General features: G+C 39.0%; 1 protein-coding gene and 1 long non-coding RNA gene across 3 annotated transcripts in view; one reads left to right on the top strand and one right to left on the bottom strand.

Annotated features, from left to right (window-relative positions):
* Positions 1 to 13,062, top strand: part of LOC106724629 — a 57,291-nt gene that overhangs the window by 27,879 nt on the left and 16,350 nt on the right. The window lies entirely within an intron of this gene.
* Positions 4,207 to 13,062, bottom strand: part of LOC102251497 (calcium-activated chloride channel regulator 2) — a 43,995-nt gene continuing 35,139 nt past the window's right edge. The window contains exons 12-14 of one of the 2 annotated variants that reach the window (XM_005885499.2): positions 12,709 to 12,882; positions 9,048 to 9,281; positions 4,207 to 5,095 (exon numbers count right to left, since the gene is read on the bottom strand). In XM_005885499.2, the coding sequence (XP_005885561.1) occupies positions 4,653 to 5,095; positions 9,048 to 9,281; positions 12,709 to 12,882 (851 nt within the window). In that variant the 3' untranslated portion in view covers positions 4,207 to 4,652. The remainder of the gene's footprint in view (positions 5,096 to 9,047; positions 9,282 to 12,708; positions 12,883 to 13,062) is intronic. The other variant, XM_014532761.1, reaches the window with a different exon arrangement.

The following is a 13,062-nucleotide window of genomic DNA, read 5'->3' as shown; positions in this document are numbered from 1 at the left end:
CCCTGTCAAACACAGAGCTGCAGGGCAATCAGGGGATTGGGGAGCTCCCCCCTATCAGGCACAGAGCAGGGCTGATCAGGGGGTTGAGGCGCCTTCCCCTGTCACACACAGAGCTGCAGGGCAGTCAGGAGATTGGGGAGCTCCCCCCTATCAGGCACAGAGGAGGGCTGATCAGGGGGTTGGGGTGCCTTCCCTTGTCACGAACAGAGTAGGGCGGATAGGGAGGTTGTGGCCCCGCCCCCTGTCACACACAGAGCTGCAGGGCGATCAGGGGGTTTGGGCGCTGCCCCCTGTCATGCTGATCCCGGTGCCGGGAGCCTCGCTGCTCCGCTGATCCCGGTGCTGGGAGGCCTATTACCCTTTTACTATATAGGATAGAGGCCTGGTGCATGGGTAGGGGCTGGCTGGTTTGCCCTGAAGGGTGTCCTGGATCAGGGTGGGGGTCCCCACTGGGGTACCTGGCCTGTCTGGGTGAGGGGCTGAGGGCTGTTTTCCGGCTGGCGAGTGACTAAAGCTTCCAACCGCTCCTGTTTTCTTTTCTTTTTTTTTTTTTATTCTGGGCCAGCTTTAGCTCTGAGGCCTCGCTGCTGAAAACATGGATACAATGTTTCGGTCCACCTGGCTTTCAGTTCGGCTGGTTTCTGGAGTTTTGTTTACCTTCTTATTTGCAACATAGTACATAGTTGCTTAGAGTTGCAGTTGAGAGGCCGGCAAGTGAGGCGGGGAACGTTGGAGTCCGCAGCAAGCAAGCCTCCCTGCTCGCTTCAGTGCCTGGCTGCCGGCCGCCATCTTGGCTGACAGTTAATTTGCATATTCTCACTGATTAGCCAATGAAAAGGGTAGCGGTCGTACGCCAATTACCATGTTTCTCTTTTATTAGTGTAGATTAGCTGGCTTTAGTCTACCATCTTGCTATTTGATTTCTGTAATTTCCCTCTATTTTTTTGTGTGCCTTTATTGCTTTTTACCTACCTCCTTTGTGCTAATTAGGTTATTCTTTTAAATAATGGGACTCATTTCCTGCTCATTGGCATGTCTATTAAATTTTTATTATATACTAGATGATATGTTATAGAGACTGTATTATTTTATCTTCCTCTGAGTTATGTTATAGTAGCAGTTAAATTATTGGTAAATCATCTTGATTTTTGTGGAGATGTGATTTTAGGTTTTGTCAAAGCAAATCTATTTCAATTTTTCTATTGGCTCTAGGGCATAATTCTTAGACTGGGTACATGGTTCTTACCTCTAATGTGACCCTTATGGAGTTTCAATGGAAACACACGGTGCTTATCAAGCTCTCTAACTTTGATGAAATTAAACCTTAAATTTTTTCTCGCCCTGGCCAGTTTGGCTCAGTGGATAGAGCATCGGCTTGCGGACTGAAGGGTCCCAGGTTTGATTCCGGACAAGGGCACGTACCTCAGTTGCAGGCTCCTTCCTGGGCTGGGCCCTGGTCAGGACTCGTGCAGGAGGCAACCAATCAATGTGTTTCTCTCACCTCAATATTTCTCTGTCTTTCCCTCTCTTTTCCAATCTCTTTAAAAAGCAATGAAAAAATATCCTCAGGTGAGGATTAAACAAATAAACTTTTTCTCTCCAGAACTGGGCAGTTGCTGAAATCTCTGTTCAGCAATTTTAGCCCCCAATCTTTTGTTTTCCTTTAGATCATCCTCCGGAAATTCTGTTTCTTTGTTACTAATGTTGTGGTCTCACCCCATAACAAAGAAACAGAATTTCCAGAGGATGAGGCCCAGAAATCAGGATTTTAAAAAGATTCCCAGCTGATTCTAATGTGCAGCCAATGTTGAGACCACTGCTTTAGATTCCTTTGCAATTTAGGACTCACCCAAGGATTGAGCAGACATTAGGGAAGTTTCCCTTGGCAGTTGCTTTCTTTCTGGGATTTCCAAGTGCTTTGGTGCCCCAGAACTCTTACCTTTGTCTTGCCAACCCAGTCAGACTGCTGTACTCTGCTTGAGCTTATCCAGACGCTCTAAGCAAACTGGGAATGGCTTTAAGTGGGAAGCTGATTAAATGTGGATCTCACTGAGATCGCTTGCCTTTTTTCAAGGGCCGTACTGCCTTTGGTTTCTACCTGTTTTTGATGGTGTCCAGTGCCTTCCAAGAGTATGTTTTATATTTTTCTAGAGTTATAACTGTTATCAGCAAAAGGATTAGTTGGATATGAGCAACTCTGCCATTATTGAATTTGTCACATTATATTTTAAATGAATGCTATCATTATTTGTCACATTAAATTTCAAATGAATGCTCTTCTAAGAATAATTACATTATAGCAGAAGGCAAAGGCAAATAACATATATTTTTTTGTAGGCTTTCTTGTACTAACATGCAGATGGAAAGGTAATTTTAGAGCAGTCAACAGTGCACCCATAAACAGCAATCTGCTCAGTGCAGAGGCTATATTAATTCATCCCCTAAAAAATCTCCTATCTCCTGCTTCCATCTCCCTCTCATTGAAAGTTAACTTTCTTTTTCTCTAAATCAATAGCTTTCCACATTTACCGTATCTTTATTTTGTTCTATAACGCTTCATTCCCTCACAGCCACTCAATATTGTTTGGCCTAAGCATTTGATACAATCCCCCTTTCTATCCTGCTATGATATACTTTAGTTTGTCACTTAGCATCCTTTACTTTGTTCTGCCTTTTCCAAATCACTAATTCATAGACTTAAGTTCATTTATTTTTCATTCCAACACCAAGATGGAAAAGAAAAACAATAACGACCCAGTTCCCAGACCCGTTCACCCGCTAATTGAGCTTGAAAAGGTTAAATATTTCTAGTCATAAGTCCTCGCATCTTCCCACAACTTCTTTTTTTAAAATATATTTTTACTGATTTATTTATTTTTATTTTTTTAGAGAGAGAGAGAGAGGAAGGGAGACGGATAAACATGGATAAGGGGAACATCATGGATCGGCTGCCTCCTGCATGCCCCCTACTTGGGATCGAGCCCATAACCCAGGCATGTGCCCTGACCAGGAATCAAACCAGTGACTATTGGTTCCTGGGTCAATGCTCAACCACTGAGCCACATAGGTTGGGCCCATACCTTCTTAAATATACAAGAGTGAAAGAGCAGTATGAGAACCTGGCAGTACTCCTATATGGCTCTGCCATTAACCAGCACAATATTTTGGTTTACTCACTTTAGCCTCCATTTCCCTCTCTGTGAAATAAGGAAAACATTTGGGGACATAAAACCTACCACTCCCCATTTCAATATTTTACCAGCCTATTGAAATTACAGAGAAGCAAATCCCAAGTTAGCAGGCATTAGAGGGAGGAGAGACTGACTGCCAAGTGAGTACTTGAAACTCTCCCATCGGCAAGAATGTAGGCACTATGGACTTAGAATGTGATAGGCCAGACCTGGGGTGTAGTATGAACTGCAAAGAGGCAGCTTAGGTAGAGAGATTTGTTGGTTGTTTTTTCCCCCAGTGCTGCTCTGAGGCTCTTACTCAAGGCTTCACCCTCTCTGTTGCTTTTTCTTGTCCCAATTCACCACAATTTCTTCCCCCATCCCCAAAACTTAACCTAATTTTTTCTTTTATTTGGTCCTGATTGTAAAACATCTATTCTACATTGTTGTTTGTATTTACCCAATAAAGTTTTCAGTTCTTTAATATATACAGCAAGTGATTCTATTGCTCAATAATCTTTCGTTAAAAATAAGAGAAATAAGATTAGATGAAAGATGATTTTTAATTCCTTCTGACTTATGCTTCCCTCTCTCAGTTTGTTCCCCATCCCCTTGATCAATATAAATAACCCCTGATCAAGAAAGGATTCCTGGAGTCTTAGTTAAACAAAAAATGGAATCAGTTAATCATTTCTAAAGGCCTTTCTCCTGTGACCTCTTCTTGGGTTGAAATTGAATGAAACTATGTAGCCTATGTATGTATTAAAATAAGTTTAGAACTATGTCTTTTATTTTTTACTTAAAGCCTTATGAAAATTATAACCATTCGCTTCGAATAACACCTAAGACAATAACTTGGAAAGCTGCTTTGATGAGAGTAAAAACTGAGAAACAATAAATTCAACAGACCTCTGTTACAAAACCAGTGTCAGGGGAAAAGGATAATACCCACATTTTAAGGTTGATTTTTACAGTGGTCTGTGGTATAGCTAACCAAATGGCTAGAGGTAAAGAATTTTACAAGAGGCACCATATATAAAATGCACATTGATTGTTAGTCATAAACAAGCAATCTGTTCTGAAGAGATAGAGAGAATGAAAATTTAAAGTAACTAAACAATTGCTTATATCATTCAGACGTAACCTCCTCTTCTCTACTTTGGGCTATTTTTTTCTCTTCAATGAAAGGAGCTTTTCTTGACTCTGATTCGACTTTGACCTTGCCTTGTTTGTCTTTAAAGAATTATCTTGGAAAATAATTTTATTATTTTATTCATAGCCTAAACATAAGGGCTTTCCACTTTACCCTCAAAATGAGGGTTATAAAAGAATTTTTGTCTTTTTATTATGTAAAAACATGATCTGTAGTATGCAAAATTCAAAGCACTTTTAACAGTTTTGGTATTAATTTGTTTTTATTGCTATGTTTTTGTAAAGTGCAAAGGGCATGGGTTTTACATTTAAGAACCAAGGTAATTTTGTTCATAGTAATTCTATTCCATTCTCTTTTCTGTCTGCTCTCCTTTTCTTGTTTAAAATACAATGTGTTACAACTATAGTGAGGCAAATGATTCCTATCAAACCCATTGCTATTAAAACTCCTTTCAATATAAGATCATCTCTGGCAAGTACAGGAGCAGAATTTGGAAGAATAAACAATGATGCCTGAGCAATATTAGATACTGCAGATTTTAAGGAGTTCTTATCTATTGTTCGTATTGCCACATAAATTCTGTGGCTTTCTTGTGTCTCTCCATTAGGTTGATGTTCAGGTCCATTTATGAAAAGCTTTGGTGAAAATGTAAATATCTCCTTGGTGCCAGCTGGTTGGGGATTTAGCTTTGATGTATTCACTAAAATGGCATTGTTAAAATCATCTTGAATATTCTGTAGACTTTTACTCATTCTTATTTCATAGCTGTTAGCTGAAATTAAAAATATAAATGGGAAGGTTAAGTCATTCTGAGTAGGTTTTTTAATTTGGTACAAATGACTAATGAGAATAGCAACAAAAAGTCAAAATAGCTAAGCACAAACATAACAAGAAATATACACATGAGCAAAACTTTAATGCATTATCTAAGAACTCATATTAAAACCTAAACAAGAGGAAAGACATTGTTTTTTGAATAGTAAGATTCAGCATAATAAAGATAGTTTTCTCTTATTTTTTGAATTTTATAGGATTCTATTAATAGTGCCTCAAGTTTCTATTTTAACAAGCTTATTGCAAAGTTTAAATGGAAAATAAATAATCAAGATTGGCCATATGAAGTCTAAAAAATAGCAATGTTGAAGGACTAACCTTATCAGATATAAAAACACTATAATGCTTTAATAACTAAAAAATTGCAGTACTGGTACATGAATAGACATACCAAAAACAGGCCAAATCCATTCAGGAATTTAGTATATAAATAATAGAGATAGAATTCATTAATGGGGGAAATACAAATTTCTTGATAATGGTGGTGTGATAATTGGGTAAAAAGCTGGAAAAACAATATGACCTATACTACAAACTTTTTTTTTCAGGATAAATTCTGAAGTGATCAAAAAGTTTGATGTTAAAAATAAAAATATTAAGTATTTAGTAGGTGACATGGATGAATTCCAGTTAATCTTGAAATGCGAGAGGCTCTTCTAATTAAAATTCAAAATTCAGAAGACATAAACAAAAAATTGATAAATTTGAGTATATAAAATGAAAAACTTCTGCATGGGGAAAAATTCCCACCTCTTAAGCAAAATATAAACATAAATGTTAAGTCACAAAAATATTTACGACTTAAATCAAATGTAAAGCTTAATTCTGGTAATAGCTGAGTGGCTTCTCTTGGACTAACTCTCCAGCAGATAACAGGCATGAACTCTGAAGAAAGGAAAAAATCTATTGAAGCACTGGACTTGGATAAAAAGCAGATAGAAACCAGAGGAAAGATAACCTTTAAAAGAAGGGAACCAGACTGGAAATGATTTATATTTATGTAGCTTTTCTTCTGAGGGCACTTACCACTTCAGCACATATAACTGACACTGATACAAAAAGCCACTATCTTATTGGGCTAAGAAGTCAGAGAACCAAGTATGGGATGACCAGACTGTTTGAAAATGGAAGGAGGCCCAGAAGGACGAGTTCAAAATATTCTCTCAGATCATTTGAAGACTCAATATTATGCATGTGTGGGCTAAACATCAAGGGCTCAAGGGAAAAGTAATAGCTGGAAGCTGAGAACTGAGCAGTTTTATGCTAATGCCCACCACAGGGGAGATACGGAGTTTGGAGTATGAGTCTTGCCAAGTTAGAAAAATTGCAAAACTCTTCAGAAGAATAGCGGATTCCAGAGTCTGTAATTTGAAACCACATGTCCAATATATACCAAAAAATTACTAGCCAACAATTTCTAAAAAAAGAAAGAGGTGACAAAAGCACATATTTATGAGTTAAAGGTTTACCTTCTTGCTAGTTGGTTTATTCTTGGCTAGTTGGTTAATTTTAGCATTGCTGATTGCTAAATCAGTTATAGCTGAGTGATCTCAGCAACTTAATCCAGCCATTCCCCCCAGGTACTTTTTGTGTTCTGAGGTTTTGTGTAACAAGTTTGAATCATCATGTTGATCAATAAGGTCTCTCTATTGGAGAAAAGTTCTCTCTATTCCCTTCTAATGTCCATTATGATATCAATTATATACTAAGGTCCCATTTGGTTGTAGTTATTCTTTTCAAGCCATTAAAAACCAATAATTCCACATCTTCACTTTCTTTCTTCTCTTTTAACAGTGGTGTAGTCGAAACTATTGGGGGTTTTGAAAAAAATGGATCCTAGTAGTAAGGGGAGTCTGAGCTCCTGTTTGTCTCTTTTGACACACTGCCATGCTTCTGAGGGCAGTGAGAAAAAGGGGGAATACTAGAGAGCAGGCATCACTCTTCCCTTTATTTATTTGTTTTTTAATATATTTTTATTGATTTCAAAGAGGAAGGGAGAGGGAGAGAGAGATAGACACATCAATGAGAAAGAATCACTGATTGGCTGCCTCCTGCATGCCCCACACTGGGTATCTAGCCCATGGCCTGCGCATGTGCCCTGACTGGGCATTGAACCATGACCTACTGATTCATAGATTGATGCTCAACCACTAAGCCACACCAGCTGGGCTCACTCTTATCTTTAAATAGAAATGGGATTGAGTGTTTGTGGCCCTTACGCCAAATAAGACACTAGAGAAGTTTCTAGCAATGCAAACTAGTAGCCCAGGGAACTTACTGGGCACACTTTCTCTTCCTTTTCTGATTTCATATGTATCATTTCATTTCTTATACACAATGTCTTATGAAATAGAGAGCTTTGGTCCTCTTTTCCATATAAGGAAACCGAGGCCAATAGAATTTAAGCAATCTGCCAAAGACGAAACAGCCGAACTTAAAGCCAGAGTGGGAATGATTTTTCCCCCTTACATCTAAGTTACAGCTATTTCCACTATATAAGGGGCATGTCCATCCCACAGTTTCACTCCTTTCTTCTCTGGCAAGAACAGAGATTTTGATAAAAGAATAGAGGATAAACCTACAATATTGACGGCTTCTCAGCGGCACAGAATTATTTGTAATTGAGACTTTTCAGCAGTGTAGTAAACGGAGACTTATAAGCCAAAGAAAGATGGTCAAAGTTGGAAGCAAGACTGGCAAAGGTCCAAAGTGGTCACTATTATTGTCAGATATTGAACAAAACAAAACAAAACACCAGCAGTCAATAAAATTGACTCCTCTAGGCTTCCAGAGGCATCAGGAAATAAACCATTTAATGTATAATCAATGATAACCTTTTTTGTGTGTGTGACGGCAAAATGATTGGGAAGATTTTCTTTGAGAAAAGTTATTCTGTTGAATTACCATGGAGATCAAAAGATGAGGTAGGTGGGAGCCTGAATGCTGGAAAGTTAAAAAGGAACTTCATCAACATTCGCCCAAGCAATGGTAAGAAAGCCCTGAGCCAGGGAACTGGTCCCAGCCTTCCCAACAAAACGATGGCCAGAAGTGAGAGAGGAAAATGTGCCAACTTTACATGACTTATGGAAATTATTGTCTTAAACTCATCTTCTAAATCTGAACAAGTAGTCACTATCCAAGCTTCAGAAAATGAATTTCCTGCAGTCCATGCTCTGTGATACAGAATCTGTTTCTGCTGATAAGACCACCATTGCATGTGGTATTCATGTTTCCAGTAAAGGTTTCTGTTTGATTAGTGCTGGGCAGTGTACGAAGGCCTCTTCAATCCTGGGGGAGCTGACATACTCTCATTCCTGGACTCCACGATATGAGGTAGGTGGGAGCCTGAATGCTGGAAAGTTAAAAAGGAACTTCATCAACATTCGCCCAAGCAATGGTAAGAAAGCCCTGAGCCAGGGAACTGGTCCCAGCCTTCCCAACAAAACGATGGCCAGAAGTGGGAGAGGAAAATGTGCCAACTTTACATAACTTATGGAAATTATTGTCTTAAACCCATCTTCTAAATCTGAACAAGTAGTCACTATCCAATCTTCAGAAAACGAATTTCCTGCAGTCCATGCTCTGTGATACAGAATTTGTTTCTGCTGATAAGACCACTACTGTATGTGGTATTCATGTTTCCAGTAAAGGTTTCTGTTTGATTAGTGCTGGGCAGTGTACGAAGGCCTCTTCAATCCTGGGGGAGCTGACATACTCTCATTCCTGGACTCCACGATATGAAGCCTTAGCAATAAAAAAATTTTCATGACAACCCCCTGTCACTTTGTCATCTCTAAACTCCCGAAGTTATTCTTATTCAATTCACACCTGATATAATTATTAGAAATGCCTCTTGGTAGAAAAATAGGTAATGAAACCAAGAAACCTACCCTGGCCCTGATCGAAGTCTTCTCCAGGCGCTGTCCAAGATAAAGTCACCTCCTCTTCCACCTGTACAGCTTCCAGGTCGATGATTCTGCATGGTGGAAGCGTGTCAGGGTGGGGGCCAGTTGGAACTCCCAGCACGGAAAAGGAGCCCCCCGAGCTTGTTCGGCTAAAGCCCCACTTTTGCTCCTCCTCACTCCTGCCCAGTGATTTTCTTGGGACATTCATCTGAATATTACCTGGGACACCGAAGAAAAGAATAGACAAAACAACAAATTACAACCTCCTGAATAGCTTGTTTTTGACAGATTGTTGATATTTTAAAACTTTTTTTCTTTATTACATTTTTAGAACAACTGAGTTTGTTTAGTCCACAATTCATTCATTCATCTATTCATTCATTCAATAACTATTTTGAGGGCATATCCTGTGCCAGTAATCATGGACAAAACAGTACCATATGGAATTTATTGTCATATTAGTAAACATATATTTACAAATTGTGATAAATGTAAGAAGGAAAAAAGGCAGGGTACTATAAAATAAAATAAAACAAAACAAGTATATAATTTACAGTGTTATCAAGGAAGTTATGTTTAAAGGTTTCCTAAAGTATGAGTATGTGTCAGCTGGGTAAAGAGTGGAGGTAAGAATATCCTAGGCTGAGGGAAGAGGTTGTATAAAAGTCTGAGGTGAAGAAGAGATATGCAGATTAGAAAAACTTAATTAAGGTGAGGAGGATAGTAGTTTGACATGAGACAGGAGAAAAGTTCATGCAGGACCTTGTGGGCCATGTAGTGGTTTTAGAGTTTAGTCTTTCATGCTGCAGAAGCAGAGCAGTAACATGATCACAGTTGTCCTCTAACACAGCAGTTCTCAACCTGTGGGTCGCAAACAATGAAAACACATCCTGCATATCAGATATTTACATTACGATTCATAACAGTAGCAAAATTACAGTTATGAAGTAGCAACAAAAATAATTTTATGGTTGGGGGTCACCACAACATGAGGAACTGTATTAAAGGGTCGCAGCATTAGGAAGGTTGAGAGTCTAACAGGTTCCTCTGGCTGCTCTTGGTGGAGAATGGATTCAAGCACAGCAAGTAAAGAGGCCACTGAGATAGCCATTGCCAACAGTCCAGACGAGAAAAGATGGCAGGTTGGGCTGGGCGAGAGCAGTGGAGAGGAGGCAAGAAGTAGGCAGTTTGAGGTGTATTTTGGAGATGAAATCAGCAAAAGCTGGTGGTAGATTTGAATCTGTCAAAAGAGAAAATTGGTGAACAACAACAACAAAAAGTACCTCCCAGTTTTTTAAAGTGAGTTACTTGGGCCCTGGCCAGTGTTGCTCAGTGGTTGCAGAGTTGGCCCACACACCCAAGGGTTGCAGGTTTGACTCAGTTTGGGGCCTATACCTGGGTTGCAGGTTCAATCCCCGACTCTGGTAGGGGCATGTGTGGGAGATAACCATCAGCGTGTCTCTCTCACATCGATGTTTCTCTCTCTCTCCCCCCTTCCCACCTCCCTCCTTTCTATTCTCTCTTAAAAAAATATCAAAGGGAAAAATGCCCTCGGGTGAGGATGAACAAAACAACAAAAAAGAGTGAGCTACTTGGGAGGAGAAGCAGGCTAAAGTGAAGGAGACTAAAACTGTAAGTTTTACAAGGTTTGTGATTCCTGGAAAACATCTAATCGAAATGTCAGTCAGTTAGAGACGGATTTTAATCTCCCAAAGAGGTTTTAGCTGGATTTAATAATTTAGAAGTTATGAATTTGGAAGTTAGAGCCTTATAGATATTATTAAAGCTACATGGATTAATGAGGTTATCTAATAACAATTTCAACTATAATGATAAATTGCATTTATTGAGTGCCTGGCTTACCATGTGCCAGGCACTTTTCTAAGTACCTGATGTGTATCAAATATTTAATTTTCCCAGCAATGCTATGAGGAGGGTATAATTATTACCCCCATTTTTACTAATGATGAAACTGAAGTACACAGAAGCTAAGTAACTTGCCCAAAGTCACACAGCAAGAATTCAGGAGCATAAGAGGTAATCAAGAGAGGGTCCTATCAGAGAAACAAGGAAATGACAAAGGAGAAACCAATCAGTTGTGTCAGATACTGCTAAAGTCAGGTAAAAAGGGAATTGAACTATGTCCTTTGAATTTAACAGTAGGGAGGTTATAGGTGACTAGGGCCAGAGCTAGGCCAGTGGAATGATTTGAATAGGAGAGTGATTCGAATGGAAGTCGTTGCAGTGAACAGAGTAGTAAATGGGAGGTGAGAAAGTATAGACAGCAGGTTTACTTCAAGGAACCTGACGATGGGGACTAGAAAGGTGGGCAGTAGCTGAAGAGGGACCAACAAAAAGTATTTAATATGGGAAGTAATACATCATGCTTGACTGCTGCTCAGAGGGATGAGGGGCGCACACAGGAGGCAGAGCCAGCCCTTGGGGAGGAGGAAAGGAGTAGATGCTATTGTGTCTGGAGATTTGGTGGTATAAACAGCAGCTTTCACTTTTCCGTGAAGTGTGTGCTCAAGGTCATCACCTGAAAAATAGCTGATAAAGTGAATATTGTGTATGGCAGGCATGCCGAGGGAAACCTAACTTTTCTTTCTGGGCTATTAAGGGCCCATATGAAGGACACAGATAAAAACACAGTTGAATATTACTTTTCTAATCTCACAGTACGCGAGATGATGATATTTTTATCCTGTAAGAGTATGAGTTTTAAAAAGATTCTCAGACCAGTCAGTAACCTGTAAACTCCTTGAGTGGAATCAAGTCTTATTCTACCTGGTATCCCAAGATCCTAGGACTAAGCCTGTCACCTGGTAGGCCTTCAAAAATCTTTGATTTATAAATGAAAGAGGGAATATCTATTTAGAAATGAAGTATTATATTTAGATACAAAATAATTCATTATAGCTGATAAAATACATGAAAAGTATTCGTAAACATTCTGCAGTTTTGAAAATAAAAGCACTTAGAAATGTTTCTGAGATTTTATTTTATAAAATAATGTAGTATATTTCTGTTTGTTATACTTTATTCATTATTTTCTATCAGGAACTATAATAATGGTGTTGAAAAGATGTGGATCTTCTATTTATTTGGCCCTTTTATCTTGAAGGAAGACGTAGCATCTTCAGGAAGCACTCAGTTATTTGTAATATCCAAACTCTTGTTTTTTCAGGAACTCATTTCCTGTGTGGATTGTTTGGGTTATTTGCTTCCCTCTTCTAACTGCTAACTACTAAGTGCCTCTTTCTCTTGCCTAAACTGCTGTAGAGGAAATGCAGGAGCTGGAACTGAGAAAACTCAATAAATCTCTTTATCTGTTAGTAATTCTGACAAAACAGTCACAAGAAGGAGCTCAAAATAATGATTAAAATGGAGGTAGGAGACATCTGTGGTAATTACCTATTCCCTTCCTGTAATCTACTACCATGAATCTTTGAAGAGTAAAGAGATAGTCAACAACTTATGCACTGACTTAAGTATAAAGTTTTGAAATTCCATCTCTCTTTTTCTTTCACTTTTTCCCCCTCCTCTCTCAAACACACACACACACACACACATACACACACACTCACTTATCAGTTATATGCATATTACATGATGTTACTCAAATAGCAGTGCTAATGATTCTTACCATTGGTTATGTAACCTGGTACATACATAGCATGACTCCCTGGAAAAGAGTGGAGGCCTAGGGCGCTTATGCTGGGAGAGTGATTGACATGCACTTTCAAGCTATATCTACCATTTACAGCAAAGGAGAAAAAATACCTCGAGTAAATTCCATCATTTTTTATAACATCAGCACCTGTAGGTATATAAAAAAACTCAATGTCAACATGTCATCACAGCTGAATACTAATATTTAATTAAATCATTAAGAAATAAGAGTCATGCCCTAGTGGTTTGGCTCAACAGATAGAGCGTTGGCCTGCGGACTGAATGATTTGGGTCAAGGGCACATGTCCAGGTTGTGGACTCGATCTGC

This window comes from Myotis brandtii, unplaced genomic scaffold, assembly GCF_000412655.1.
Source record: "Myotis brandtii unplaced genomic scaffold, ASM41265v1 scaffold909, whole genome shotgun sequence".
In the NCBI taxonomy this organism is placed as follows: Eukaryota; Metazoa; Chordata; class Mammalia; order Chiroptera; family Vespertilionidae; genus Myotis; species Myotis brandtii.
This window is presented reverse-complemented; position numbering and strand designations above follow the sequence as displayed.